The sequence below is a fragment of the Lagenorhynchus albirostris genome, chromosome 10 (assembly GCF_949774975.1).
Source record: "Lagenorhynchus albirostris chromosome 10, mLagAlb1.1, whole genome shotgun sequence".
In the NCBI taxonomy this organism is placed as follows: domain Eukaryota; kingdom Metazoa; phylum Chordata; class Mammalia; order Artiodactyla; family Delphinidae; genus Lagenorhynchus; species Lagenorhynchus albirostris.
The window spans coordinates 19041382-19067443 of NC_083104.1; the positions used below are offsets into that span (position 1 = coordinate 19041382).

Genomic DNA, 26062 nt, shown 5'->3' on the forward strand with positions numbered 1-26062 from the left:
CTGGTGCTTTGGGGAAGATTGATTTATCAGACTCCACCTGCTCGACAGGGTCCCTTGTTTGCCTCCACACTAGTCCGTAATTATGCCTCCTTGTGACCTCCAGGCTAGGGAGCGGTGTTCAGAAATGGGTTTTTTATATCAGGTTCAACACCCAGGTCCATAATTCCGGGACTGTAGTCTGCAGAGCTCTGCCCCTGGTGTCTGACGCTTGCCCCACACCTGGGCCTAGCCCTCTGCGCTGCCATCTCCTCCACCTCTGAGCTGGCTCAGTTTTGTGCACATCTCTTGCCAGGAAGCTCACCATCTTGAGGTCCCCTGGGGACTGTGTCTCGGAGGGTCAGTGGCTGGTAGAAAGCATTCCTTTTACAGATTCCAGGCCCTGGTGGGTCAGCTGTGAGCTGGTGCTTGCCGCTCACCGCCAGCCTCTTAGTCCTTACAGCCAGACGTGGGGCTGTCAAGCATTACTTGAGTTTTTCAACCTGAGGCCTGAGGTAGCTGGACCCCAACCTTCCTGAGCAAGACCTGCTAATTCAGTATAGGGAGAAAGGAAAGGTAGCAAGGATGGGGAGGCCTCACTTCTGCAGATTGAAGACACCACGTCCTGTTACCCCCAAACCCAGGACATGGTGCTGGGTGAAGCCATTCTCAGTGGATGGCGCTTCTGGTGAATGAGCTGGTAGTATGTTGCCATCTAGTGGAACATATGGCAAACTAAAGATTAATATACTCTGACCGCAGAGTTCAGCAGAGCTAATTAAATCAGCCCGAGAAAATAACTGAAAGTATTTTCTCAAGGCAGGTGATTTGGAAACACGTGCAAATTCAAGTGAGGCGAAGGGTGACTTTTAGTAATCATGTTTTCTTAAAGTTGGCAAAAGGTCACCCAAGAGTTCTTGAATATTTACCACCAAGGAAGTAACAAATTTTTCAGACATATAAGCAGGTCAAGACCCTGCATTGTCATTGTCATCTATACAGCATGCCCAGTTTCCTATCCAGGGTCCTAGGCCCAAAAGGCTTGGCTATCACATGGTTATTTTTATATTTTTTAAAATGTGATTTTAAGGTTTCCAATGTCTTTCTTACATTTCCAGTTTTCCTGTTAAACTTCCACAGGATTAATATGCTTATTTTTAGGAGACGCGAGCACCTGACTTGACAAAGTAGGAGTTTCCCGTTTTAAATTCTAACTAGCATCCCAGCAGTGTCCGCTTCTGTGGTTTCAGACCTGACTTGTGTGAAGACCTGCAGACTTACATTACACTGTGAAATGTTTCACGAACACTGAAACATTTTCCTTGTTTCTTTGCTCTTTTGCTTCTGTTTGCTTAGATCCCTCCCTGGTGCCACAGCAGCTGAGTGCGCGTCAAATCTGAAGAAAATCTACACAGTACAAACGGTACAGGTAAGATCAAGAAACCTGCTGTTCGTGGGACGGTTAATCATCCAACCTGAGACCTGTGCTGTGCTGGCAGCGCCCACCCGGGGCTGTGCCCTGACCTCAGCTCACATGCCCACTCTGGCAGAGCAGCCCTCAGCCACATCTACCCCAAAGGCCAGCTGAGCACATGCCCGAGTGGCCTGCTCTTCTCTTGGTGACGTGTGGAACCTTTTCGTCTCCCAGAGCCTCGTGACTCTGGTGTGGTTTTGACGATATCACTGTGTGTCCTCATTTAAGCACCAGCTTGGCCGCTCCCTCTCTGGGCTCTGTTTGCCATCGGTGAGAGGCCCTGGTACCACCTGCAAGCTTACTGAAAGTCACAGGGCAGGATAGTGTTGAGCCTGAAAGTGGAAGGTCTCGGACCCATGTCCTGCTCCACGTTCTCAGACCCATGTCCTGCTCCACGTTCAAATTCCATCATCCTAAGCTGGGCAGGGATCAGCCCTTTAATTTGTGTAAGACTGGTGTGATGGTAGCACCTGCCTCCATGGGTGGGTCTGAGGACCTGAACGAGATGATGTCTTTATCAGGCTTAGCAGGAGACCTGATACATGGTAGGTTGTCAGCAAATGTAAGCTCTTAGATCTCTTAGTTCTTTCTCTACCCAACTCTTAGGATGAACGTTAAAAAAACAAAACAAAACAAAACAAAACAAAACAAAACCTGGTTTATTTAGTTGATCACATTACTGTTTTCTTCCAAAGCAAATTCTATCAAGTTTCTCCCCCTCCATTGTTGTACACTCGATAAGCCTGTTAAGGCTGCTTCATACTTGCATTGACTATGTGTCCTGAATTTTCCAGAAGGGCCAGTTTTAAATTGTGTGTTCTGCCCTTGAGTCTTTTAATGTGTTAGAAATTCCAACAGATCGGTGTCTCTTCGGCAGCCTCTCACTTGCACAGGAGTTGCGTAGAGATCTTTTTTCAGACACTTCTCCCAGTATCTGGTTCAGGAAATGTAGTACTCATGGTTATGCAGCCCCAGGAATCTGACTGTCAGGTGCCTCGTGTGGCCGCAGAGGGCCCTGAGCCGGGTGTAGAGACGCGGTCCCTACCACAGGCTGTCTCTGAACTATTTGAGAAAATGACCTCAGCGTGTGGAGAGCAGAATAACAGTGCTGTTGTAAATAAGCAGTCGGTGCCAAGTACACGCAGTGTCACAAGACAGCACGTGGGCCACCGTCCAGAGGGACAGATGCTCTCAGAGTACAGGAACGGGTCCCCTTCACTTCTCCCCGTGGTGACATTATGGACCTTTTTACCTCTTCCCAGCACCGCTGTGTAAACCTCAGAGCACTTGATTCTAAAGCCTGTCCTCACGTAGAAGTTCTTAGAGCCCACTGATTTTTTTTTTTTTTGAGGTCCTCATTAGACTTTTCCCATGCTATTGTGACATTGGATCCACATCACAACCGTGCCTGGGTTTCCAGGAAGACATTGGTAAAGTTACACCGAGGGATTGGTTTGTTTCCCTGCCCCTGTGTGATGACAGCAGAGCATTGGTTGAGCCTTGGTATCTGGCAGCAAGTGACATAGGGTCTTCAGGGACCAATTTAAAGTACCCAGGCCGGCACATACTAGGAAATACCTTCTTCAAAACTTCATTGGGATATAATTTTTTCAGTAAACGCAGGTCTCTTAAGTGTAGGAGTTTGATAAATTTTGACAAAGATACACAAACGTGTAACTATCACCCGATCAAGATTTTAAAATTCCATCCTGTCAGGAAGGTTTTTTTCATGCCCTTTTCCTACCAGTCCTTTACCGGAAGCAACCACTATTCATGTTTCTGTCACCATGCATTGGCTTTGTCTTTTATTGAACCTCATATAAATGGAGTACTGTATTGTGCCTGGTTCCTTTCACTCCATAAATACTGAAGGATCAAATGCATGAATGAGAAATTAATAAATGAACCACCTTTCTGTCACAGCAGACTGCTCACATAATGATCTGTTAGGCTGTAACCACGCATTCTCAATGGCGGCAAAAATTGATTCTTGGTGTGGCCAAAAAAAATCATGCTGTTTTTTTGTAGAAAGCACAGATAGGCATACGGTACGTAAATAGATATATAGTCTCTTGGTGGTATTAAAGTTTCACAAGAAAGTGAGTAGGAAAAGGGCTCCTTCAACATAGGGGGGTGATAATGAAACACTGCCCCAAGGGGTCAGGAAGTTCTGTCGTATCTCCGATGAGTCTGTCCTCCTCCGTTTCTTCATCTGTAAAACAGATAGTAGCAGTTCCTCCTCCCTAGGGTTGAGTGAGGGTTAAATGAGATCGCATAGTTCTTAGTAGTGCTTGGTACTTAGTAAGCCCTCAGCTGTTGGCAGCTTTTACAGAAGGTTGCATCCTACACTTCAGCTTCATCGGTTGACTGGGGAGGATGTGGGCCTGGGTGTAGGGTGGTCACACCGCCTGGGTTGGTATCTCACATCTGCTACTTAGTAGCTCAGGCAAGTTGCTTGACTTCTCTGTATCTGTTTGCTCATCTCTAAGATGGGAGTAATTGTGATACCAACTGCATTGTGAGGTTGTGAGAGTGAAATGGCATAAGGACGTAAAAAGCACCCAGTAAGTGCTGGAGAATAATAATGAATGCGTCTGCCGTTACTTGCCTACTTCTACTGGAACATCTTCTTGTACATTCCTCAATCATGGTTTAAATCACAAAACTGTGTACCACTACTTCTAGATGATTTATTTCAAGCAGTTATTCCCCAGATTATACCACGGTGAATACCTCTATTTATGAAAATGTATTTAACTTGTCGATGAGTTTGGGGATTTCAAGCTGTGTCCTTATATCTGTGAACAGTCCTTAGTATTTGAGAACTAGCCTGGGTGCTGATTTTAAAGTCATTTGAGGATATGCCTTTGCCCCACTGTCTTTTCATTTTGTGGCTATATGTGGATTCTTGAACTCTCGCTCCATCAGCACTAAAAAATTACGTCCCTAATCGTGTCTGTTTTTCCCTCATCTGTGTTTAGATGCAGTGTAGTTATCATGTGGTATTAATGATTGTTTTCCATAAGAACATATTGAATAATATGTCTTTTTGTACTTTGAGGCCCTCAGCAAATCAGAGATGCTGATGGGGGTGGCAGAGGAATTGTTATCCCCATTTATTAGCTGGAGGGGCTGAGGCTGGGAGGTAAGTGGCCTGAAAAGTGGCAGAAACAGCCAATCGCGCTGTGCTCTGGGACCGGAACTCCCTCCTTTTCTATGTCCATCCTCTTGCTTTTGGTCCACCCTGACTGAGGAGTGAGGGAGGCCTGTGTCTCCAGCCGGCCCACTGACCCCTGCTGAGGACAGTCTCATCACAGCCACCAGTAATGCCCTCTGGTTGGAGTTAAATTTGTTCCCTACTTACCTGCCTTTCTTGGAAAATTCCATGTTTCATCTAGATGTGTTTTCCAGGCACTTACTGATTCCTTTTACTCTTTTGTAAACATTTCAAAGTTTTCCACATTTCTTCTGTGTTTTTATGTCCTAAATGCATGCAGCGCGGAATAGAACACAGCTTCTGACCAAGCCTGATTTTACCTGTGGCAGAAGGGAGTTACCGGCCAGGTAACGATTTGCAGGGGATCCTCCCTTGCTACCACAAGACCAAAATTCCAGCCCTGAAAACTCATTCCTGTGTAGCATTCTAACCCACCTCAGGTATCACGTTCAAGGTTTTGCCACACTGTGTCCTGTTGTTCTATGTCCTATGCAGTGGTCCCATAAATTGACCGACTTTTTACTTAAACTTACGGAAAGCAGAAGCTTCATATTTCTTCTGTAAATGGATATCCAGCATCATTTATCATAAACAGAAGGTCTTCAGAGAAATACAGATACAATCTCTTAAAATGAAGAGAATCTTCCTTCTATACTTGTGTATGGCCGGTGATATCAAGGCATCATCCCTTATCAGAAGGTTGTGGAGCTCCTGTGCTCTTGCAGGTCATTAAGGTAGGGCAGCAGATTGCTTTGCAAATCATTGGGAAGGGAGGGCTGTCCCTTATGGGAGGAGAGGTTTTATACGTCAGGACCGATAATGGAGAATGATAAAAAGATTGATTCAAAGTCGTCACTGCCCTGGAACACAGCAGGGCAGCCCACGGTGGGTGGCATCCTGCAATAGAATGACCTGCAGTGAACCATTTGGGTGAAGGGACAGGGTCGAGGGAAGAAAGAGAGAAACTCCCTCCTGAAAAAAGAGAGGGAAAGCCCTGCAGGCAGGTCTACTTCATAGTTCTGTTTAGTGAAGGTTAGTATCGAGAATAACAGGATTATGTAGCTGTCATTTAATTTATTCATGGGGTACATGATGGGATCATCATTATAGTCACAGCCCAGTTGTGCAGAAACAGAACTGAAGTCCAAGTACCTGGATCCTGTCCGCTGGCATGTTGGCAGTGGAAGCCGCTGTGCACGTGGGGTGGGAGATTAAATCTTGTAAAGTGAAAGTGATTCAGTCACTTCAGATGTAAAACTTGGTCTCTCAAGGGGGATCAGAATATGCCACCCCAAAAACGTCACTTGAGCTTAAGAATTACTTTGAACTGAAGGCAGTTGAAAAACAGCAGAGCCAGGAGGAGCTCTCTGACCTCCTCTATCTGCCTGAAGTCAGGGCATAAATTACCCTTTTAAAAGTGACATAAATTTACATTTGTAAAGGTATCCCTTTTTCTTACCCCTTGAGTCTGCATAACAAACCTACTAAGCAAATACTAAGCTGTATTTCCTCAGCACAGTCACACCATATACCACCCCTAGGGGCCCCAGACCCCCTTTCCTTTGTCTGGTCACTCTCCACAATTTATCATCCTTTGTTAAAATGGTGTATAAGCTTCTGAGTCCAATCACGTCTTTGGGTTTTCACCAAAGTGAAAGCCCTGTGCACTGAAAAATATTAACATCAATAAACATACACCTATGGGCCTTACCCAGGAAGCCGAATACACACTGCTCTGCTGTTTCCCCCAGCTTTTCTCCTGTTCTCTCAATGTGTGAACCCCACTTAGCTCCCTGACTCAGACTTTGTTTTTCATTCATTGACTTAACTGCGTGGTGAGAAATTGCCCACTCCCCTATCAGTCCTCCAAACTTTGGTTCTCACTTTAAGACCTTTGGAATGCAAAGCAAAACCCATTTCTCTCTCCACTACCTGGCTCTCCCAGGTCAGAAGCACTTTGCTTTCAGCCTGTTGTATCTGCTGTGAATTTAAAAACATCCATTAAGCTCTTCAGTTGCCTTTCTTCTGGGCTCTGCCCTTCCCATAAACCATTGATTTACTTGGTGGGATGCAAGCCCCAGCCAATTAGAAATACCTAAGGAATGAAAACGTTTGTTTAAAATTTCAGAAATACTTTCAAAGATTTATATGCTGTGACCTGCGGAAGAAATGCTGGATTTGTTGGGTTTTTTGGAGGCGTATTTGCTGCATGTTTTTCTTTTCTTTCTTTCTTTCTTTTTTCTTTTTTTTTTTAACACCATGTTGTCTGTCACCACATGGCATCTTTTCTTCTCAAGTATTTTCAAGTATATTCTCTTTTTTTTTTTCCTTCAAAGCATTTAGTAAAAAATGAGGAAATTTGCCAGTTTTCCTGGTAATGATTGATTATCTATTTGGCAAAGGACTGTTGGGAGGAGCATAATTGCTTCAGTCAGGACTAGTAGGTTGGGGATTTGTTAAGTGGACACCATTGTCTAGTGAATCTAAGCAACCTGGGACTCACCACAGCGCCCTGCCCTCCTTGGTGTCCACACATGTTGACTGAATAAGTGATGCCTGACTTCCCTCCCTCTCCTCGGGTTGTCGGTAAGGCTTTTGAAAAAAACACTTCATTATTATTAATAAACATTGTGCTTAGCTTTACTGCAGTCTACTGTTTGCAGACCACTTAGAATTAATTATAAGTCTAAGGGCTTTTGAAATCTATTTGCAAGGTTCTATCTGTAGTAAAATTTAGATGGTTTAACAAACATAAAAGTATGTTACAGAGAATATGACCAAGAATTATCAAGTTTCCAGTGAAACAGCACTTTCGCTTCCGCAGGGGAGGAAGAAGGTCTAAGGAGCTGTGTGATGCCGGGTTCCTTCCTTCAGCTCTTTTGCCATCATACATGCTTGACGAGTATTCTACACACTGCGTGAGGTTTGCAATATGGAAACAGACCGACTTAGTGCCACGGACTTTAATGGGGGTCTTTTCCATGCGGTCACCGCATATTTCACTCTCATTTTGTGTTCATGCAGAAACATGCAGATATGCACTTGAATGAGTACATTAGGTCAGGGTGAAGTCTCTCACTGTATCTTCTTGGGCTGTAATCTCCTCCTCTCGCATTTGCCAAGACTAACAAAATCAGTTGTCTGTGTTTTCAAGAGAAGCTTCTAAAGCTACACACTGTAGCACGATCCTTAGTGTGATGTTCTCACCTTTGGAACGGGAGAAGCATTTTGTTGTGTTTTCCAAGGTGCTTCAAACACTGGGTGAAAAGTTAGGATTTGAGAACTTTGGCAAGGGTGTGAGGGCAGGTGATCTGGCCTTTTAGGAGACTTGAAGTTTGCTGGCATCAAAGTCCTCTTGGTGGAAGCAGGGATGTATATTCTAGCATAAGTGTGTCCATAAATTCTGCACAGGTCATTGCCACATCATTGCAGAAGTCCTAGGCTAGAGCTAAGGCAGTGGCATAGTCAGTGTGATGAAGGGCACGTGCTGGTGGGAAGACATCTTCAACTGGTGCCCCTCACTCTGTGACCTCGTCCATGACCTCGTGACCTGGTCCATGGCTTCTAGGACTGGAGAAAGATGTGCCTAAAATATGTAGTAATATCTGCAGAGGAAATAGCTTAGTGGTTAAGGGTACAGGCTTTGGAATCCAACTGCCCGGCCTCAGATTCCAGCTCTGCCTATTCACACCCATACCACAGGCTATAACTGAAATATTGGAGTAATCTTATTATTTGCACTGATAGCAAACCATTTATAAGGCGGGTATCTCCACAAAGACAGATGTCTGAGCATCTACTGTTACTACAGAGCTATTTTCTGTTACTTCCTACATTAGCACCGTTTTAGTATAAGGGACCCCAGGTATTCTTTTTGTTTATTTTTTTGTTTTTTCCTAGCATTAAAAAAATTTTTTCTCCCCATATCCTTTTTTTAAATAACTTTTATTGGAGTATAGTTGATTTACAAAGTGTTAGTTTCAGGTGTACAGCAAAGTGAATCAGTTATACATATATCCACTTTTTTTTTATATCCACTTTTTTTTTTTAAGATTCTTTTCCCGTGTAGGCCATTACAGAGTATTGAGTAGAGCTCCCCGTACTATGTGGCAGGTTCTTATAAGGTATTCTTTTTTTTTTTTTAATAAGGTATTCTTAATAAATCTATTGTCAGGTGGTTTTTTTTTTTTTTCTGCCTTCAGTTTCATCTTATCTTTCCCTGTTGCTGGCCTTGCGGTTAATTTGGCTCCAGTTTTCATACAACGTGGGCTCAAACAACCCATAAGGATTCTCATTCAACATCGATAAAATTTCATTCCACCTATGCCGCTCTGTTCATGATGCCCTTGGATTCATGTTTCTAATTGTCCGATTGCTTGTTCTGTTCTCCTCAGATCCACTATGAGACCCAGACAACCACCCTTGACTTACTTCACCACACAGAGTGATATTTTTCATTTGTATAGTAATTCTGTGCATAGAGTTGGTAGCGTAGAGATTCCTGGTACCGTTCCAAACAAGCTGGGAAGGGTTTTCTTCTTTGTAAAAACTCACTTCTTGTCCTCATCCTCGTGGTCATAGCACACAGTGATGCTTGGGAGGATTAGTCCGTGTGCCTCAGTTTCCTTATCTATAAAACAAGAATAATAATTGTACCTCCTAATTACGTTGCCATTAAGATAAATTACAGGGCTTCCCTGGTGGCGCAGTGGTTGGGAGTCCGCCTGCCGATGCGGGGGGCGCGGGTTCGTGCCCCGGTCCGGGAGGATCCCACGTGCCGCGGAGCGGCTGGGCCCGTGAGCCGTGGCCGCTGAGCCTGCGCGTCCGGAGCCTGTGCTCCGCAACGGGAGAGGCCACAACAGTGAGAGGCCCACGTACCGCAAAAAAAAAAAAAAAAAAAAGTCAGAGACCAAATCCTGGCCCTATTACTGTTGCTGCTGTTACTCTCATTGTTACTATTACTCTGTTATTTTTATGTAATCTGTTTCTGACTACCAGCCACCCTGTGTCTTAGTTCCAGCTGTTGTAACAGAATACCATAGACTGGGTGGCTTCAGCAACAAACATTGATGTCTCACAGTTCTGCAGGCTGCAAGTTCAAGATCAGGGGTGCCAGAATGGTCAAGTCCTGGTGAAGGCAGTCTTCCTGGGCTTATAGACAGATAGGCGTCTTCTCATTATATCCGCACATGGTGGACAGAGAGGGCTAACTCTCTTCCTTTTCTTATTGGGACACTAATCCCATCATTGGGGGGGGGGTTCCATCCTTATGGCCTAATTATGCCCGAAGACCCCACCTCCTAATTCCATCCTATTGGGGACTTGGGTTTCACTATATGAGTTTGGAGAACACACAATCATGGAATTCCTAACACCGTGCATCTTGGGCAACTTGTGGCTTTGGCAGCTGAGCTATTTCCTTTTCCTCCTGGGAGAGGAAAGGAAGGGGGACAGAGCACATGAGGTGATTCCTCTTTGCCTCCTCTGTACCCCATTCCCCCAATCCAAAGTGTAACAGACTCTTTCTAGGCTTAGAAAGAAGACAGAGTCAGTGTCATGAGGAAATATGGTTCAGTACACATATTCAGCACTACAGGCTTTTATTAGATGCCATATACCTGTCAGAAAAATCATTAGCAAGATCCTTACCCTGTTTTATGTGGGGACACATTGCATAGGAATGTTTGCTAAACCATAGCTTCCTGAAGCATACAACTTAGCCTGACTTCAGAAAAGAACATTCTTTAATGTTATGTTACATTTTCTAGCAGAAAATTAGGAAGAATACTAAGAAAAATCTAATTTGAATGGGTAGGACTTAATGAGATCTGATTTTTTTTTCTTTAATGCATGAATTTTATAAGCTTTAATGCATTAATTTTATAAGCACAGTAAGTCAATACTGGGTGTATTAAACAAAGTGTTTTTCTTTTAAAGATATTCTGGAGTGTGTACAATAATATTCCTCCTGTGACTAGCCTGCCTTTGAGATGTAGTTATCATTTAATGAGAGGAGAGAGGCGGCCACTTTGGTAAGTGTCTTCTGTATAGTTTGAGGTTAAGGTGGGAGGGAAATGGTTGTGAACTTAATAAAATAACTTCATGCCAAATTGGAATGCCAAAGTAATTTTCTCCTGGTGGTGTCGCAAAGTCATTTTAGCCATGATTTAATTTTGAAATAGACCCCTTCCCTCTACCCCTTTCCCCTTGTGCTCCAGAGTGATGAGCAGGTGTCTCAGCATCCGCCCACGGAGGACCCCATTGCAGTCTCACAATACATAGGTCCTCATTAGCTCGCTGAAGGTGCCGTGCAGGTCTTTGTATCGGGGTGTGGCATCATTTGGGTTTGTTCTTTCACTTGTTCAATAATGACCTGGACAGTGGAGTGAAAAAGCTTATAGGCTGGAGGGGAGATGAGGGAACAGATGTGGTACCCACATCTATTATATGAACAAAGATCATATAACCTCAGACATACCTCATGTGGACCACATAGAAAGTGTATGATACCGATCACGGCCCAGGGTTGAGGGGAAGGTGTCTTTCTTCTTTAATAGCTGGAGTAATGTTGAGGGTGGAGGACAGTAAGCCAGTTTGCCTAGGCTGGAGTCCCAACTAGTAGTAAATCCTTGCATCATGTCCCTCAACTGATCTAAGCCATTTACTCATTAATAAAATGGGAATATATCTTAGCTCTTTGGTAGCAAATGGCAGAAACGTAAACTGAGCCAAAAAAAGGAATCTTTTGGCTTCTGTAACTAAACAGTCTACCGGTAGGGCTGATTTCAGGCAGATCTGGGTGCTCAGTTCTTCTTAGGAATCTGACACTCTCCGTCAGACTTGCTTTGCTTTTCTCTGCCTTGGCTTAATTTTCAGGCAGGTTTTCCCATTTGTGGTGACAAAATGGCTTTTATAAGCTCCAGTCTTAAGCCCTACAAGTTTGTCAGTGTCAGCATTCACCAGCTCCAGTAAAATGCCAGGGCAGGCTCTCATCGGCCCAGCGTGGGTTGCCTTTCCATCCCTGGCCAATCATAAAGACTACGAAGTCATAAGTGTCTGGGTCATAAGCCCACCTTTAAAGCTAGGATATGGAATCAGCCATATCAGAAAGGGTCTGGCATGAGAGTAGGGGACAAGTAGCTCCTTAAAGGGAAATTGGGGCGCTCTTGCCAGAAGAGGGAGCAGTTACTACACAGGGAGACAGCAGATGTCCTCTGCCGGGGCTGAGTCCCCTATTAGGCTTATGACACAAGACTGAAATGCGAATCAGATGAGGCGATGTCAAGAGCATGACATTGAAATGTAAAGGCCTTCTCACATGTGAAGCACTTGTATTAGTTTGTCCACCCCAGGGGGTCTAGGGAACCTCTCCTCACCAGCTCCTTGAGGATGAGAACCTGGTAGCCCATCACCTTCCCTACCCTTTTGGCCACTGAATCCCACCTTCTTCCCTCCCCATCTCCATCCCCTTCCTTTTTCTTTCATCTGCTTCTGTTTCTAGTAAAACGAACCGGGGAGAGTTTATTGCAGAATGCTCCGTTGTTTTTAATGTCATCCATTGTTGAACTAGATGTATGTAGAGCTACTTAATCCATGAGTGTAACTGTGAACATTGGTCTTTGATCCAGGGAAGAGGAGAGTAATGCAAAGGGTGGCGTATGGAAGATGAAAGTTCCCAAGGACAGCACGGTAGGTTCGCTCTCATCCTTTTCTAGAAGCTAAGTTCGGGGTTGTTGACAGCTTATGATGAACCTCTTGTGCGTTCTAGACAGTCCGCCTGGTAGACTCAGAATGGGACTGGGGGTGAGAAGTTCTATTCTGACCTTGGGGGTTTTCTGCCTTACACTGTCACCTTGAAAATGCATTGTGGGTCTCTGTAGAAGTGGTGTAAGAGTGTGACTGTATCATATAGTTCTGAACAGCTACATGCCTATAAACTTTACAGAAAAGCTGATTAGGGCTGTCATGTCCTCCACAGCCATGACTGACATGTGGAAGTGGGTCTACGTAGCGAGAAGCAGGATCCTTCCCAGCAAAGGCTCGTCCCTTCCCCACTGGGGCGACAAGCACTTCTGAGAATGACCCTGGCACAGAGAGTGGGGATGTGTGGGAGGCCTTGCATCTCACCGCCCTTTGGGGTTTCATGCGAGGCTGTGTCCAGTCTCCCTCTGGGGCTGATGAAACCCTGGTTAATGGCACAGCCTGCTCGGCCGCTGGTTGGCAGTGGTCAAGCTTCAGAGACCTGGGTTTCCCGGGAGTGGGCTCTAATTCATTGTACCGACTGAAAAGAGCATTCAAATCTATTCTTAAGCCGCCTTTGAAAATGGATGAAAGGACACATGCTCCCCAGTCTCACCTTTTCATGGTTTCTTTCACTTGGACGAGCTCAAAGGATTGAAACATCTCCAGGGACCCATAGGCTTGACCTTGCATTGTTTCCCGATGAGCACACACCGAAAGATACGACCCAATTTGTTTGTTAAAGGTGCAAACTATCGTTAAGATGCATAGCTACGAGAGTTGGCTAGTATTTGGCATACATAATTTTTAAAACGTCAGGGGAGCAAACAAAAAAACAAGCAAGGCCTGTGAAGCTCTTCCTGCCCCCCTGAAAGGAGAGAAAGTTGTTTTGAATTTCCATAAGGACACCTTTTCCTTGCCATGTTCTTTATTTACTTGCAGTAGACATTGACTTCTGGTAGAAACAATCATGACGTCAGCGTTGGATGAAAGGTAGCTGAAAGACAAGTTTGTCCTCCCTCCTTGTCAGCTCACTTGACCACATTCAGTCGCAAATAATAACGCTTTCACATCTGCACAAGCGCCCTCATCCCAAGCAGCTCAGCCCTCTCTTTGTTGCTGACCGGTGGGAATCCGGTGGGTCAGCCTCCTCTGAATTCACAACAGGAGAGGGAACATCCCCTCCCCCTAACTTCCTCTCAACACCCTCATCTTTGTTCCTAATAGCGTAAGAGACTGCAGATGAGACAGATAAAAAACAGAAGGGATGGTTTCTAGGTGGGAGACAGGTAGACCAGACGGAGGGTCTAGGAAAGAGAAAAGAAAACCCTCCTTGAGAGTGAAAAGCCATGATGGTTGACTGCTGTGGTCTTGGTTAAAAATTCAGTGAGGCTGCTTTCAGCTCATTAGAACATAATAATACGTACTCTCATTATAGTTAATACATTAGTGGGCGCCTGGTCCAGAGCAAACACACAGCTGTTTATGGAATGGATCTTAAATCTCCAGTGCTGTTGTTGCAATCACAGTACTGAGCCCATCGAACGCAACATTTGTTGACTAATTTCATGGTCACAACAGCCCTGGGAGGTCGGTCCTATTATTATTCCCTGTTCACTGAAGGAAACTGATGCTCAGAGAGGCTAATAAGCCTGCCTAGGGTACAGCTCTAAGCCGGCTGTCAGGAATCAAACCCGGTTCTGGTGGAGTTCAGGGCCTGTGAACCAAGACAAGGAAGAGATACGGAACCAAGAACTTTTCGAGGAAGAGGAACTGGAAAGAACTTGGAGACCTCCAGTTACCTGTGCGTGGATGCTGGCTGTTGATTGGATGGCATTAGGGGGTCTTCAGCAGAAGAGGCTCCAGGTTTTCTCATAGGGAAGAGGTGGACTAGAGCGTGCACTGATTCTTCCAGGGAAATGCACATGTGCGCGCACACGCACACGCACACACACCACAGTTCAGTCACTTAGCAGAAACAAAATGCCTTCAAGTGAATGGAGATCTGCAAGTCTCTGGTAGTCAGTAAACCAGAAATTTCCTTAAGTGTTCTTCACTTGTGTAACCTTGGAAGTACCTTATAAACTGCTGGAAAAGCAGGAAAGGGTTTTGAAGAGAAGGATGGTCCTAATAGCATTCACTTATAACCAGCTGATACATTTTGAATCAGTGAGAGGCAAAGAAATTGGAAAAGTGTAGGTCGTTTGAGTGCATTTTCCCCACGTTGCTCTCAACTTCATCAGAGGTGGCACTAGAGATTAGCTCTGTAGCTTCGGACCCCACAGTTTTGTGGACACAGAGTTTGTGACTTGGGATCCCTTGTATCTCTCTGTGCAAAGCGATGTGTAAAACAGTACAAACATGTGCCACCACGTGGGTGTTTACGCCTGTGATTCAGCGATGCCTGCGGGCTCCAGATACGGGCGTGGAAAGGGCGTGAGAGGTTAAAGAAACTGTGACTTGGGTAGCTCCTGAAGATAATTGTTTAAAAATGTATATGTGTTCCTTTTCTTTGGTTTTCTTTTGCTTTGCTTTTTGTTCTTTTCCCACACCAGTCCACAGTCTGGAAAGAGTTGTTGTTAGCGACTATCGGGGAACAGTTCACAGACTGTGCCGTCGCAGGTAATGAGACCCTCAGCTCTGGCGTCCCCGCTCGCGCGTGCTTGGCTTCTGCTTGTTCCTTGCTGAGCCTTGTTTCTGTGTGTTTGCCTTTTTTACATATTTTGGAGTTGCTTCTTTTGTAACTATGAAGTTACTTAGCTTTTTCCCATGTGCTCGTGGCGTTTTCATGTTACATGTGTATGTGCATATGTATACTTACATATGTGTATATTACGTGGATATACATATGTGTATACGCCTATATATTTTTTTGCACTTATAGCTCATCTTCATAGTGTCCGTGACCATCTGTCTAAAATAAATAGGCAGAAAAAAAGGAAAACTGTTTTTTTTTAATTGAAGGGTAATTGACATACAGCCTTATATATGTTCCAGAAGAAAATGAAATTTGACATTGGGCTCCTAACACCACTGGTGGTGGGCTTCCTTCACCAGTTCCAGTTCTTCCAGAAGAGCCCAGTGGCTTAGTTGTCACCTGAAGTTTGTAGTTAGGTCGGCACAGTCCTTTCTGCCCCTCTCAGTTACTCGCCCCTTCCTCCTGTCCCTCTCTTGGTCCCTTCTACTCAGAGTGAGAGATAAAGGGGAGGTGGGGATGAATCGCCATTAGCGTCTGTGATCTGACAACTGGGGCTGAAATGTAAAGTCTTCAGGACTTGACTTTGAAGACTTTACTTGAAGACTCACTCAGTTTTCAAATACTGAGTGCGTTTCTGAGAGCCCTGTGAATACATTTTTATTTTGCTTTTTTTGTTTGTTTGTTTAATTAAAGTATAGCTGATGTACAAAACCCATACGTTACAGGTACACAACATAAAGAGTCACAATTTTCAAAGATTACACTCCATCTGTAGTCATTACGAAATATTGACTCTGTTCCCCAGGCTGCGCGACACATCCCCGTAGCTTATTTTATACCTAATAGTTGGTACCTGTTAATCCCTTAGCCCATTTTTATTTTGCTTTGTTTTTGTCGTGAAACCACTGAGAGAGGAAAATTGAATTGCTCATTTAAAGTTTTGTTTTTTCTTCTTGGGTAGTTCCTTCTGAATGCTTCTGAGGTAACATTTAGAATCACATTTTTCCTGTTCAGCTTTCATTTTTTTTTAACTCTTTGGTATTGACTGATTTGCCCTCAGGCGTCTTAACTGGTTCTGTCTTTGGGAACCCTTATAGGCCTAGCCGGTGCCAAGCAGGTTTCAGATTTACCTCACTAACAGTTTCAGTCATTCTCCTTTTGTTTTCCTTAATTCTTACACGTCTTTTTATTCATTGAAGACAGAACCTGGGTTAAGATGAAATTATCTTAAAAGTACAGATCCCTTCCGTTTAAATAGGGGGTAGGTAGCAACTTTACAATATGTAGTCAAAAATGCATCTTCGGTATAATTATAAACAAGTAAATCCCCGGGAGAGGAAGTTTTCTGTATGAATTATTCCTGTTTCCAGAACCAGGGAAAATAGTCTAAGTAATAATAAATAGGCAGGATTGAGCAAAGAAGACCTATTGTTCCGCGCTTGACTTTGGAACGAGAGCACCATTAAGTATTAACTGTTCTCTCTTAATTAACCCAGCTCCACCACTACAGCAGGTCAGCTCATCTCTCTGGTCCTCACTTCCCCCATCTTCAAACAGTGGCTCCTCCTAGCTCTGACGTCTTGTGCTGCCAGTACCCTAAAATCATCAGCGTTTTTGCCGGTTGATTCTGCTTATGAATATTACATGTTTGCTGATGGATCTCCTTTTGCATACGGGCTGCAGCCTTTTTACCATGCCCTTTCTGAAAGTGCTGTGCTAGGAGGTTACACGTAGGAACCAAAAGTCAGACGAGACTGAAATATTGACAGTTCAGCATTTTCAGCACCCGTAAAGCTACAGTACCCTCTGCCCAATAGTGTAGAAATGGGCAAAACAAAAAGACTGGAAAATGCTGCTCTTTTCCTGAAAGGCTGAGCTAGTGTCTTCACGACTGTTCTTGAAAGTGGTGAATGCCAAAGCTTCCCTCTTCACTTGATGATTTTTTGTTCACATAGAATTTAACATTGAGCTCTAGCAAATATACTTTGAAGGTAAATGAGAAAACAAGAAACACGTACATAAGACACATTTCTTGAGGGGATAATAAGTTTCTGTGGGTAGCCGTGATCAGGTACTGTTTACTCTTTTGGAAATTTTTGTTTAGATGTGACATGTATACAGAAAAGGATGCAAACTGTTATGTGTGTACCTTAATATTCTCAAAGTAAACAGATCCCTGTAACTGGCACCCAGATCAAGGAACAGAATGTTACTGGCCTCCAGAATCTCTCCACACCCCCCCTTCCCCCAGAGGTGGCCACAAGCCCAGCTTCTGACACCTTCGACTGATTTTGTCTGCTTTCAAACACTTCTATACGTGGAATTATTTAGTGTCACGTCATACACATTTAGCCAGAGTCAAGTTTAGTTTCAAAGGAAAGAAGGGAGAGAGGGAAAAAGGGAATGAAGGAGAGAAGGGAAGGACAGAGGAAAGAAAGGAATTATTTTACTGAAGATGAACTCCTTTAGTAATTGGACAGGTCCTCATTTAAATTGTATCTAAATGCTGGAACGTTGTAACCTCCAGAAGACACACGGGAAAACTGATAGCAGAACTGTTGAGATGTACAGATTTATAGTAAATAAGGAAAATTAGGCAAAACATATTAACTAAAGCAAAATTTCCTAACTTTGATAATGCTCATCTTTCACATTTCACTCGTCAATGCTGAGTGTGCAAGGGCAGAGGGGTGACCCTACTTCAGTAATACGCTGCAAACATGTATACCAGGAGTCAAGTCTTTACTCCTGTCATTTTGCTGCAAATGACTGTACACAAAGTGGCCCCAGAGGACAGTACACAATCCTGCTTATCCAGCCACCATTCTCGAATGCCTACAGAGCAGCCCCCAATCCAGAATTTAGTTAAGAAAAAAAAAAAAAGACCTACATTAATCAAAGTAGATAAATGCTTTCCTGCCCATTTGCCGAAGTGCTCTAAGGACATGGCCACACTTAGAAGATACTTACTTTATACACAGAGCTAACAGATGGTCATTGATTCTCTAGCCTACAGTTAAAATGCCCAAACCAGAAGGGGGATGGCTAGGGAGAAACAGGCAAGAGCAGGGATGATTAATAGGAAAGGAGCAGACAAGCAAAACCACAGAAAGCAGAATGAGCAACTCGGAACACACAGTCTGGGTCCAGTTAGTGTTGGGGCCTGGAGCACTAACCACCCCGAGATCTCTGAATGGTTGGCGGGAAGTCGGGAGAAATACTTGCTGTTCTTCACAAAGACCGCCAAGCATCGAGGAAAAAGTTCATGTGAGTTCAGTTGGCTTTCGGGGGGCCGATCATTATGCACCTTGAAAAAGTCTTACCAAAACAGAGTAAGAAATAGTCCAAAGCTTCGGTAACATGTTAAGAAGGGTAACTCACTTGTCTGGAAAATTTGTTTGGCCGGGACACTCTGTTTACCTAAGTCGCCGGATAAATGTGATGTGACTGCTGCAGCTTTTGCCACTAACTTGCTTTTTGTCCAACGATCCCCCTTAGAAACAGTATTTATCACGGGTTCTCTCGTGCCACCTTGTCTTGATCATCTTCTCTACAACTTACAGATAAAATGATAAGTGCTAGGAAACCGGCTCCCGGCGGACTTGAAATTATCACTCATTTCTTTCTTCCCCCTTCCTTCCGCTCAGATGACGAAGTAATAGGAGTTAGTGTCAGTGTCCGGGACCGGGAAGACGTCGTCCAAGTCTGGAATGTAAATGCCGCCGTAGTGGGGGAAGCCACCGTTTTAGAAAAGATCTATGAACTCCTGCCCCACATATCTTTTAAAGCCGTATTTTATAAACGTAAGTGCTTCATTTCCAGTTACTACTTTCTAGCTTATTCTATCATACTTTTAAAGACAGAAACCGTGTTGCCAATGAGGTGCAGGGAGAATCGCTTGAAATTCTGTAATCCAATAAATAATTCAATAAAATACATTTTAAGGGTGTTTTAAAAAAACTGTAGCCTCAGAAATTGAAGTGCGATTTCAGTTGTCGCCTAAACACACGGATCAGAAAAGGAGATACTTACTGTTTTTATTTCAAAAATTCAAACCTGATCTCAAACTTGTCATTCTCAGAAAAAATTACCTTCTATTCGAAGCAACAGTAACAAAAAAAGTTATTATATGAGCTGGCAGGTAGATTTTCAATCATCCCTTCATAAACAGGGATTTATAATGTATAACATCTGTATCCGTGGAGGAACTCGTTCTGCGCACAGGCAAGATTGAATGTTCTACTGAAATGCTAATACGTCCTCATTACGGATGACTGTGACACAGAAGAGAATGCACGCATAGTGGTGAAATGTTAACAGTATGAATAGGTGTGTGGACCCATTGTTTCCATCATGATTCATGTTCATTGCTTTTGTGTGCTCTTTTGAAAAAGTCATCTTTTTCATAATGAAAACAGCTTAGTGCTATTAAACCAATGTTTGGTAGATCAAACTGCGGGTTACAGTTTTAACAGTGAGTTAGAGCAAAGCATTGACAGCCCTACACGTATGTGGTGAATTTCCTATTCCCCAGACTGTTCCAAGAGTCAGTAACCCAATTTTTTTAAACCACGGTATTTCATTGACTCTAAGATGCTCTTGATGATAAGTATTATTTTAGTATTTTACTAAGAAAGAAACATACAAGGCTCCTAATTGACCCATGGCACGTTCTTGATTCCGGGGTCTTCATATGTGCAGTGGGGAGGCGGAGTGGGGAGTGCATCTTAGCATTGGTGAAATATACTCTATTACCGTTTCACTTTCCCCAACCCCTCGTCAAAAAGGAGAAGAAAAAAAGTCAGATTTTGCTCTGTGATTGTCTTACTGTGATATGAAGACTAAGCCTCCCTCTAGGCACTCATATAGTCACAGGCCCAGTGCTTTAGATTTTAAGCAGTGGGACATCTGCTGCTGCAGATACTCAGGAGATGCTTAGCGTCTGAATTTTAAATGAAAGTTTCAGTAAAAGAGACAGAGGATGGCACTGCAGAAGGCGCTTATTGATTGTGCCATGCGGAAGTCGCACATTTGTAGATGCAGTTTTGCCTCCATAGGGAGCATTAATTGTATTTTCAGCCCAGATATTCATTGAAAGTTCACCGAGGGTCTTTTTTTTTTGTACTCCACGAGACTCACTCCAGCAGAAACTCTCCAAAAGGAAGTATGTTTCGCCGCCATTTATGAACGGGGCGAACACGTTCTTTACCTCCTTAGGACCTTCTCCACATTTGACTCCAAAGAGTAGAGAAGCGATTTGGAATGGTCAAGTCAGGCAGTCTGGACTTTTGTCCCACTTCAACACTGTGACCTCGAGCAAGTCGCGGTGTCTCCTCCTTCCACTTCCCCATCTGACTGTTGAGAAGGTTGGTCTTAAATGATCTCCAAGGTCCCTTCTGCTTCAAAATTCTAACACGTAGGGTAGCAGCAGGCTCAACACACGATAGGAGTGTTTAGGCCACAGAGGTAATCGGGCCACTGAGCGGTTAGGCTAGTTTTTAGGCCAGTGGCAATAATGAGGTAAGACTAAGCAAAGATGAGTCATCACTTCGTTGTTGTGTTGGCTGGGGTTGGGGGAGGGTGGGGGGAGAAAAAAGCCAGACAGAGGAGGGGACGTTGCAGCTCCCCAGATCAGGCGCCCTTTAGGGCGTCTACGTTTATGTGGAGGCCACGGTGACGTTCGTGAGTCAGGCAGAACTGGCTGCGGGTCTTAGTAGAAATGCATATTTTAAGGGCATAAACTGACATTTAAAAATTCAAAGATTATTCAAATAAAAATTGGAATTGGAAAAAACAAGCAATTGTCTTTATTTTATATGAAGCAGGCAGTCCTTTACTCAGTAGGGTTATACACCACGTGCTGCAGAATTGATTTGGAAAAATGAGGTTTTGGGCAGAAATGTTACTCACAGCTTGATAAAGAACAGGCAGGGTGTTAGGTAGGTAGGTGAAGAACAGGCAGGGTGTTAGGTAGGTAGGTGAAGAACAGGTAGGCTGGTAGGGTGAACTAGGTCAGAAATGGCCAACTCCACGCTCTTCCTCAGTCTTGTTACAGGAGCCACGTGACAGGGGAGATTTTCCCGCATAGAAAGAGCCCTAATGAATCTGGGCAGGGCCTCCAGGCAGGTGGCTGAGGGTCAGGCTGTTGATAAGTTATCTGTGGGTTAGATACAGTTTGGTTACTTGACTGAGAAACTTAAATGAATGGAGACCCCCTCCCCCCGCCAAATTCTGTTGGGCTCTTCGGAGCAGCTGAATGACAAATGTCTTCTAATGTGAGAATTGTTTAGAGCAGAGTTTGGCAAACTACACTGTCCAGCCAAATCTGCCCCCTTCCCACCTGTTTTTGTATGGGCTGCAGCTAAGAATGGCTTTCACATTTTTCAATGGTTGGAAAAAAATCAAAAGAAGAACTACGCTTTGTAACATATGAACATTGTATGAAATCCAAATTCCAGTATTTATATATAAAGCGTATTGGTACCTAGCAATGCCTGTTTGGGTATATCTCATCTGTGGCTGCTTTAACGTAACAAGGGTAGGGTTAATAGTTGAGACAGAGACCCTGTGACCCACAGAGCCTAAGATGTTTATCCTCTGCCCCTTTCCAGAAAAAAGTTTGCTGACTCCTGGCTTTGACCTTTTCTATATTCCCTTTCAACCAAGGCTAACCCAAGGCCCACAGAACTTTTCCCTGTTCCCCAGAACTCTCCCGATTCTGAATGTTCTGTTCCCATCTCCATGACCCATCAGGATTGCACTGTCTTAACTATGACTGCCCCAAACTGTCCCTCCCACTGAGAAGTAATAAAAATCCATGGACAGTTCCTATCTCTTGATTTATCTTTTGGGGTCCAGCATCGCTAAGAGGTCTGTGCCCCCCCCCCCACTTGACCCAGTAGCAATGCTATACTTCATTGAAGAGCAGGCCACATTTTGTTTGATGTCTGTCCTAAAAATCTTTCTTAAAAAGAAAAAAAAACATACAAAGTGAAATATTTATAAAGTTCTACATGTGAGAAATGTTCAATTAAGTCAGCTTGGATTCCTGGCCACCCTTGGGAATTGGGCCAACCTGCCGTAACCCCGGGAGCTGCAAAGTGTGCTTCTCTCAATGTTTTATCCAAGTGAAGAGCAGGTTTGGGTGAATAACCATGATGATCCTAAAGGGCAAATGGTCCAGTTCCCCGCCTCACCCCTACCACACACTAGTCTGAAGAATTTAGTCCATCTTAAAAATACAGACTTAGGAGGGGCTTAGCAGGTGAGATGGGCCAGCCCATGTCTGCCCTCCTAGGACATCCTTCCTAGGGGGGAGGGGGGATGGACAAAGCATGGGGGATCCTGAGTGGCCTTTGGCTTTTTCAGCCCCAAGTCAGTAACTTTTCCATTTGAGAGAAGAGGATCTGCCCTTGCTTCATGATGATGGTTTAACCAAGTCCAGGAAGTGGATTTTCAAACTGGGTCTTTCGCCTTGGAGGAAATATTTTATATTTCACAGGTCTCCCGATTCCCACCTCCACTTTATAAAAACTTAAGTCTTTGGAAAATATTTTTCATAGCATCATTTTTTTATTCTGAAGTTCCTAATTTTAATTAGTCATTTTGCAAGCCAGACAGTAGGGCTGGAAAAAAAGAAGAAAGAAAAAAAAAAAAAAAACGTGATTGGGAAAAATAAAAGACCCATCCATTTAATGAAACTTCATTTCCCACAGAGGGTGTTTAAAGGTAGGGGAGGACCTAGGAGGATTGCTGTCCTCCTGGTGGTGTTCTCAGTTCTGTTTTACTTTTGTTTTGTTTTATTTTTGAAGATGAGCTTGTGAATGGCCCTGTCTTGGTTCTGTGAGGCCCCTCCCCAGCACTGCATTCTGCGGGGCGCATTTCCCTACAGAATTTGCTGGCAGCCCAGTGTGTCCTCTTCCTCAGCTTGCTGGGGTTACTCATCCTCTCCGGCACAGCAAGAAGGAACAGGCAGCGTGCCCATTGCTTGTTCATTCCTTGTGTTAATTTTCATTATTACGTTCCTCAGGAAATGCACGCCTTAGCTGACAGTTACTAGCACACAAGGGTATTTGAGTTCTTGCCAACATTGGGGGAAACTGAATGAGATGCCTTAGAGGAGGGTTGCCCCATCCTTTGCTTAAAGTTTTCTTTCCTTTTTTTCTTTTTTGTTTTTTTCTGTCCTTTAGCCCATGAAGAGCATCATGCTTTTGAAGGTGGACGTGGAAAACACTAATTGCACTCTGTAAAGAATTCTTTGTCCTTTGCTGATTGGTTTTGGAAACGGTCTTAACAGGAGGGAGAGTGAAGAGAAGACTTGCCGAAGCCCGATGCTGGTCCATTTAGAGTGGGTTTCTGCCCTTGCAGATTGAGCAATTAGGATTCAAAGTGGCAGGTGGGGTGGAGGGAGATTGTGTGGGTTTTTACCGTCACATTACTTGCTATTTTTTTTGCTTTCTGAATTCTCTGTTCTTTTCACTCCATTTTTTTTTTTTTTTTGCCCTTTTAAACTCCTCATTCAGTCTAATTATTGTTTTCTATACTCCCCTTTCATTGAGGCACAAGAAATTGGTTTCCCTTTAAGTAGCTCTGCTGTACCTAGTTAATGAGAATATGCATAATCGTGACAATACTGCTTTTGAAAACCACACTGTCCTCGGAGGAATACTAGCTGGGTGAAACCTGTCTTTTGATTATTTGTTGTGACACATTCCTACATACTGTGCACTGGGCATTGTTTTTTCTGTCCCAGGGAAAAGAAAAACCTTACTTAATCTGATTTTTCACTGAGAGCACACACATCTTTTATTTTTCCTTTTTAAGAATTTTTTTTTTCCGAGATGAAAGGAAAGGAATAGTTGGGTTGCCAAACATGAAAACTATAACCACAGTTGAGTATCAGGATATAAATCAAACTGTAGATCTTTGGACCCTCGGTGGAAATACTTTCCAACCAGAATTTCAATTTGGCCTTTTCAAAGGGAGGCGCTTGGAGTGGTAGCAAAGGGTTTGTCTCAATAGGAAACCTTATAATTTCTGATCTAAAGAGGAGGTGATATTTTAATTGTTTGAATTAAGCTGCTTCTAAATTTTGGGTGTGTGTACCCACTTAGGGCTTTCCAAATGAATTCAGACACATTTTGTTAAATGATCCCCTTTTACCGTTCACATTGTGTGTCGTTTCCAATAATCAGTCATTCTCCAGGGTGGGCAGCTTTCCCCTGCCTTTTTCATTTAGGAGCAGAAGTTAAATCTCATTTCCAGGATGAATGTGAACATTCACAAAGTTGAACTCTGAATGCATTCTGTTCACATTAATTTTTAGAATTGTTGAGATACATCGTATTACGTTACCAAATAAATACCGGTTTTAGTAGAAGGAAATGACCACCCTCTGGAACACTCAGAATGTTCTGATTTCCCTCCGTCGACTCTGCCAAGCCTCCTACTGCGTCTACCTGAAAAAGGCAGGGCCATTTGGAGACGCTTCCTCCTGCTGGCTTTTTTTTCTGGACTCAGGGGAGCTAAGGCATGCTTATACTTTTCACAAAAGGGCGGTGCATCCCAACTTCATTGCACCCAGGATTTTTAATTCCTCTTGCAGTACTGACCAGCAGAGAGAGGTGGGGCTCCTTGCAGCCCAACCTGTGTTTGTAAATAAAATCCTCCATTCAAACATTTTAAAGGATTTGAAACAATATCTTTTTACAAAAGTCGTGCCCTTCACTTGCATCACTAACCACATCAACCATAATAACAATGATCATGGCTTTTCTTTTTTTTTTTTAATGCTTTGTTTCTAAACTTGAGTTTCTCCAGTGATTTCAAAATGAGGTATAAGGATATCAGACCCATTTTTCAAAAGCCTGGAACTTTTATTTTTTTAAACATTGTACTAACATCCAACTTGTTTTTAAATTATTGATCAAGGATTTAAAAAAAGTATTCTGGGCATGAATTTAAATTCTTTTTTATAATATAAGTATTTTTCTGATAGAGTAGGAAAAAGGATATAATTGACTTATCTTCATTATAATTGTCATATATATTTCCACAAGTAAATGGATGTTGAAGTATTTTTATTTTTGAACTTTATTTAAAGCATTGTGATGACATGTTCAACTTTTGCATGTATGTAGCTTTTGAAGTAAAAAAATAAAAGGAATAGGCATGTTAGGCTCCCATTAATGTTCTCTAGTTTCTGTTGTTTATGATCACGAAACATGGCTTAACACACAAAGTAGGTTTTTTTGTCCCAGAGAACTGGTGCCACTCTTTCTGACCCTGTGGAAAATACCAGCTGTGAGAAGGGTTTAATTTGCCCAAGTTAAAAACCTATCATCTAAATTACCCTAAGAGAGGATTTTGTCAGATTTTGCTTTGGAAATTGTTTTAATTGACTATTTAGTTCTTAAGAGACAGTGTATGAACTAAGCTGATGTAATCAGTTTAAAAACCTCTCATTACCTTTTTGGATTAAAGAAGCTAATACTCTGGAGATACAAGGAAATGTTTTGTGGGGCACGTGACTTTAGTGTTAGGGTGGCGTCCCCCCTCGGCCATTGCTGGGTAAAGGGGGTACTTGCAGTAGAATGCGGGTGTCTTTCAGTGAAGTCTTTGCAGGTGTAGCCTGGACTCTCTGCATAGAGCCATCCAGAAGCCAGAGAGCTTGCTCTCTGGTCTTTGTCATTCCTATTAAATAAGGACAGATGGTACTCATTGAAAGTAACTTGTCTGTATTTTGGTTCTCTTTTGTAAGCGCTTTCTGAATGACAGCTCACTCCGTTTTAATATTCCTCCCACCCACAATGTTTCTGCATTTCTGAAGTGAGGGTGTAGTTTACAGAGGACACGTCCATTTAATATGACGTGTCTGTTAAATTGAGGGATACAGTTGATGGAGAAAAAACATGGAAAGGAAAACACAATTCTGGTAAACTTTGAGTTTAACTTGACT

At 43.3% G+C, this 26062-nt stretch overlaps 1 protein-coding gene across 1 annotated transcript in view; it reads left to right on the top strand.

Annotated features, from left to right (window-relative positions):
* EIF4E3 (eukaryotic translation initiation factor 4E family member 3) overlaps positions 1-25289 on the top strand; it is a 38787-nt gene extending 13498 nt beyond the window's left edge. Inside the window, exons 2-7 of the mRNA XM_060161354.1 lie at positions 1333-1405; positions 10605-10699; positions 12296-12356; positions 14963-15029; positions 18753-18908; positions 23295-25289. Coding sequence (XP_060017337.1) covers positions 1333-1405; positions 10605-10699; positions 12296-12356; positions 14963-15029; positions 18753-18908; positions 23295-23341 — 499 coding nt within the window. The 3' untranslated portion in view covers positions 23342-25289. The remainder of the gene's footprint in view (positions 1-1332; positions 1406-10604; positions 10700-12295; positions 12357-14962; positions 15030-18752; positions 18909-23294) is intronic.
* The last annotated feature ends 773 nt before the right edge of the window (positions 25290-26062 follow it).